The sequence below is a fragment of the Sipha flava genome, unplaced genomic scaffold, assembly GCF_003268045.1.
Source record: "Sipha flava isolate LNK unplaced genomic scaffold, YSA_version1 16982_pilon_pilon, whole genome shotgun sequence".
NCBI classification, from domain to species: Eukaryota; Metazoa; Arthropoda; class Insecta; order Hemiptera; family Aphididae; genus Sipha; species Sipha flava.
In genome coordinates, this window is record NW_020271878.1 from 1 (window position 1) to 5,648 (window position 5,648).

At 42.6% G+C, this 5,648-nt stretch overlaps 2 protein-coding genes across 2 annotated transcripts; both read right to left on the reverse strand.

Annotated features, from left to right (window-relative positions):
- Positions 1 to 1,375: 1,375 nt before the first annotated feature.
- LOC112679825 lies at positions 1,376 to 3,424 on the reverse strand. Its single transcript, XM_025549745.1, has one exon. It carries the CDS (start codon positions 3,422 to 3,424, stop codon positions 1,376 to 1,378), a length of 2,049 nt encoding a protein of 682 aa, XP_025405530.1.
- A 147-nt stretch (positions 3,425 to 3,571) lies between these two features.
- Positions 3,572 to 5,544, reverse strand: LOC112679826 (the record flags this gene model as incomplete). Its single annotated transcript, XM_025549747.1, has 2 exons — positions 3,572 to 5,199; positions 5,254 to 5,544. Coding segments are annotated over 2 exons (1,919 nt in total), but the record flags the coding sequence as incomplete, so codon positions are not given.
- Between the last annotated feature and the right edge of the window lie 104 nt (positions 5,545 to 5,648).

Genomic DNA, 5,648 nt, shown 5'->3' on the forward strand with positions numbered 1-5,648 from the left:
TCGAACCTGAATAGAGATGTGTCGTTCGCGAACGAACGGATCTTATTGAACGGGCCAAAGTAGTGAACGATATGATCGCCGAATCGAGGTGATCCCCATCACCTGATATTTTTTTTTCGTATTGGTTCTTGGTTCGCAATGTCTCCCCGATTCCCGAAGACCCGAATCCTATAATAGATGTTTGGTAGAATCGTATCAAAATTAATAAATAACACGATTTGTTATGATTCAAAAGAGCCGGGCTGCGGCCTAATATTTTAACAAAATCAAAACAGAAAGTAAATAAATGTAGAGGGCACATTTGGTGCTGGCTAGCAGAAGGGGTGTTAAATTGATATTACGGCTAACACAATAAATATTTAATAATACAAATAAATATATATAAAAACCGTGACGGCGGCTGCAGTCCCGGGTGACGGTGATGGTAGTCGGTGAGTAGTGGACAGCTGAACCATATAAAGGTGATGATAGACAGTAACGATAGACGGTAACGGTACTACGGTAGAGAGTGAACGGAAAAATGTGATACGAATATAGGACGGTCGAACTCGGAGTAATGACTGACTGGTTACACACGTACATTTTACGGTATATAATACGGACGGTGTCTTAACGCTTATCAAACATACCGCCCACCTTGAAGACCCGGTCTTCAATCAGAGAGGTTTAAAGGACACAGTTTCACGGAGGGCCGAGTGTAGATTTTTCCCGTAGACGTCATTACTTTGGCCACTCGGATGATCCCATCAACTCCTGGATGAACATCGACCACTTGGGCTGTAGGCCAGGTCAGAGGGGCACTTGGTTCGTTCACTAATACCAGGTCTCCCACTTGGAGGTTGGGATTAGAGCGGATCCATTTAGATCTTTCGTGCAGGGACTGTATGTATTCTTTCTGCCACCGGATCCAAAAATGTTAGTGAATTTGTTGTATTAATGACCAGCATTTACTTCTACTTATCCTGCTAAGTTCAATCCGATCGTGAGGTGCAGAAACGGATACCAATGGTGCCATAGTTAGATAGTGTCCTGCCGTGAGGGCTTGGAAATCGCTCGGGTCGGACGACATGGAACTAAGAGGGCGAGAATTGAGGGTGGCCTCGACTCGATGCAGTACGGTGTTAAGTTCTTCATACGTCAGGACCCTGTCTTGAATAATTCGTAGTAAAAGGGTTTTCGTTGATTTTACGGCAGCCTCCCATAAACCACCCATGTGAGGGGAGGCTGGAGGGTTGAGGTGCCAGCGGATTTGATTATCTACCGCATTTTCCACACAGCGAGGTCCTTTCAGTATGGAGTACACTTCTTGTAAATATCGGTTCGTTCCTATGAAATTCGTTCCGCAATCGCTATAAATGTCTGTGCATCTCCCTCTTCATCCAATAAACCGATCAAGTGCAGCTATAAGCAATGGAGTTGATAGATCAGAAACTAGTTTAATGTGAACTGCGGTTGTTACCATACATACAAAAATACAGATGTACGCCTTTGTGACCTTTATTTTTCGGATCATTGCTGCTTTTACCTGGAAGGGTCCAGCAAAATCTACTCCGGTTCTACTAAATGGCTTTATTTGGGAAATGCGAAAAGACGGTAGGTTTCCCATAATAGGTTGGGCCGGGCGAGGTTTTGCGCGGAAGCACGGTATGCATCGATGAATTCTTTGTTTGATGACACCTCGGGATGACAGGATCCAATAATTTTGACGTAGTAAATATTGTACCGTTTGTGGTCCTGGATGTCCATTTTTCCGGTGAGTAGAGTCGATTAGGAGCTCAGTCAATCGCGCAGACTTTGGCAACAGTAAGGGATGTTTTTCATTGTAAGGAATTTCGGCATATCCTAAACGACCGCCCACCCTCAGCACGTGGTCGTCGTCCAGAAATGGTGTTAATTTTCTCAAATGCTTCCGAGCTGGTTTTCCCATGGAGAGCTCTTTTTTCTCGTCGAAAAAATATATGTTTTGAGTCCAGCGTACTAAGGAGCGAAGTGCTCTATCCGTTTCGTCTGTAGTAGGTGGAGAAGTGATCGGTAAGACCGGTTTTTTTTTTCCAAGACGATCTCGAAGTCTTAACCAATAGACGGTGAGTCTTAAAACTTTTGGTAAATTATCTGATTGATAAAGAAGCCGACAGTCTACCTCTTTTTCGCGGGACAAAAGCGTAATAGGTTTTTCTTCATTTTCTTCCTCTGAATAACTAATAGGATTCACCGTGCTTTCCACAGGCCATTCTCTTTTAGGTTGTCGGAGAAACGGAGGACCATGCCACCATATGTCGTGGGCGGCTAAAAGGTCGGGTCTGAGCCCACGGGATGCGCAGTCCGTTGGGTTGTCCTTGGTTGGTACGTGACGCCAATTCTCCACATGAGTTTGTTCTTGAATTTTGGATACTCGATTTGCTACGAATGTTTTTAGTCGTGAGGTCGAACTTCTTATCCAATGTAGCGTTACCGTGGAGTCAGACCATGCGGTAACTCTTTCTATATTGATTGCGGATAAGTTATCTTGCGCAAATGCGAGAAGACGGGCTATTAACCAAACACCACATAACTCTAGTCTCGGAACAGATATCTTCTTAGCTGGTGCTATCCATTTTCCCATCAAGAGATGACACTTTACTTCTGTGCCAGTATCAGTTCTTAGATACACGGCCGCCGCATACGCTGCTTCAGAGGCATCACTAAATCCGTGTAACTCGTAGATAGCATTGGGATGGGTAACCATGCGAGGAATTTGCAAGGTAGCTAGAACGGGTAACTCTCGGTGGTATTGGATCCAAGAGGTCATTGCTTCTTCCGGTATTGTTTCATCCCAATTTACCCCAACCAACCAGAGGTATTTCATTAATCTTTTTAAATCCGTGGTAACAGGAGTGAGAAGACCGAGAGGATCATAGATACGCGCGATTTCTGATAGTATTGCTCGTTTGCTGAATTTTACTGGACAGGGTTGATATTGGTAGCTGAGTGAGTCCACTTTCGGGTCCCATTTTAAACCGAGAACTTTTGTGCAGTAGGAATCACGTTCGTCAAAAGTAATTGGAAGTAGTTGTCGGTGTTCTAGCGGAATATGGGTCAACAGTTGCTCAGAGTTGCTTGACCATTTTCGCAGTTCGAACTTACCCTTTTCGAATAATGTGATTGGGTTTTGTGTCAATTCGAGCGCTTCATTTAGAGTGCCTTTACCGGTTACTATGTCATCGACATAGAGATCCTGATGAACGATAGCTTTTAATTTTTCATCGTTAGACGCTTCATCGTCGACCAATTTATGTAACGTACGAATCGCAATAAATGGCGAACATTTTTGACCAAAGGTGACTCTATTCATTTCATATTCCTGCACAGGCTCGTCTGGGTTGAATCTATATAACAATCGCTGATAGGGACGATGGGTTTCAGTTACAACTATTTGACGAAACATCTTTTTTATATCTGCAGTAAACACAGTGGGATGTAGACGAAACCGCAAAATGATCCCGGGTAAGTCTTGTTGAAGCTTCTTTCCGCAATAGAGGTTATCGTTCAATGACTTCCCAGAAGATGTTTTTGCCGAGGCATCAAAAACGATTCACATTTTTGTGGTTGTGCTATCAGGCCGTATAACTACATGATGTGGAATGTAATAAGTGTTCTGTTCATTTGTAAGGGTTTGATTTAATTTGATCATATGGGTGGTATCTAGGTAATCCCTCATTTCTTTGTTATACTCCTCACGCAAAACAGGATTTTTTGCAAATCGGTTTTCTAAATGATATAAACGGTTCAAGGCTTGATCTATTGACTGTCCAAGTTGTGGAGGATTTTCCCGGAAGAGTAAATGGACTACGTACCTACCGTCTTTTTGACGCGTTGTGGTTGACTGGTAGATTCGCTCACACTCTAAATCCGCTGGGCAACCTTTTTCGACATTTGGAACTTCTTCCACTTCAAAAAAGCGTTTTAAGGTTTGGTTAACGGATTCCAGTGTTGAACACATTGTGACAATCTTATTTTTCGTAGCGCATGAGGTTCTTCCCATTAATACCCATCCAAAAACTGTGGATAAAGCGATTGGTTGACCGGTGGTACCGACTCTTTTATTCCCTAAGATGAGTTGTGGGAACACATCTGCTCCTAATAGAATGTCGACAGGGAGTGGTTTGTTGTAATCAGGGTCTGCTAAATTTAACCCAACGGTATGTGGCCAATATTCTGTGAAAACGCGTTCTGATGGTATAGGACCGGTTATGCGGGGTAATATTAAAGCGTTAACATTAAATTGGGGATTTTCGAGACCTACTGGCCGTACGTTAATGGTAGTACTTCCTTTAACGACTGGAACCTGGGTACCGGCCAGAGCTTGTACCACAATATCTCGACTTTCTCGCTGAAGTCCCAGCAGATGCACACAGCGTTCTGTCACGAAACTGCTTTGGCTAGCACTGTCTAATAACGCTCTTACGTTAACGGAGTACCCATGTCTCGTTTGCACAGCCACGGTAGCCGTTGCCAAAAGGACTGATGTACGAACACTGTTTGTTGCGGTAGCTGCGAACGTGACGGGCTCGACCGTAACGGGTTTTTCGGTGTTTGAAAGATGTAACATAGTGTGGTGCTTTCCACCGCAATCTTTACAAGTTTTAGGGTTTTTGCAGTCTACTACTCTATGCGCACTGAAGCATCGGAAACACCTGTTCAACTCTTTGATGGTTTTATGACGTTCGATCGGTGTTTTCTCCTTAAATAATGGACAGTTTATGAGTAAGTGTCCCGGTTGTACTTTGCACACTTGACAGGTAAACGATTGTTTTTCTCCCCAGCTTTCATTCTTCGATGTTTGTTGTGCCGTGTGTTGTTGACCCGGTTGGTTCGTGAGCAAGGTTGTTGTTTTATTCTTCTTGAAGGGTTTTTGTAGATGGTGACTTTCAGTGACGGTCGCGGACTTACAATATTTTGTTAGAAAAGTGGTAATTTCTACGACAGTCGGATCTTCCGTAGTATCTACCAACAGTTCCCACTGGGATCGAAGATATGAATCCAATTTTTTCTGTAAAAGGTGCAAAAGAATTGGATCCCATTGATCCACCGCAAATGATAAGTTTTGTAGGGCTCCAGTAGTTTCAATAATATTGTTAAATAGCTTTCTTATAGAATTCCCGTCACCGAAGAACGCTTTTGGTGCATTAAATATTTGTTCCAGATGATGTTCTGCAATCACTTGAAGGTTTTAATATCGGGAGGTTAATTGTGACAGGGCTAGTGTATAATTACTATCTGTTAACATAAGGTTGCCGATAAGTTTCAACGGCTCTCCTTTTAAACGTGATTTCAAATATCCAAACTTTAAGACTGGTGGCATATTGGTGTTATCTACTATTATATCAAACATGTTCCGAAAACTGGTGTATTCAATTGGATTTCCGTCAAATATAGGAATAGATAGTTTTTCTACAGGGAAATAAGCACTTGTGGTGGCGGTAGATTTCTGTTCCATAAACGTCTTATTCAAAGATGCGTCGGCGGTGGCTACAGGTAGATATTCGTCGGCAAATATTTTACTACCTACAAATTCGAAAAGAATTACATGGTATACGAAAAATATCTTAGTAAATTATGGATGATTAGGCCAAGTGTTATATTGTTGTATTTTGTGTATTTGAAATGTA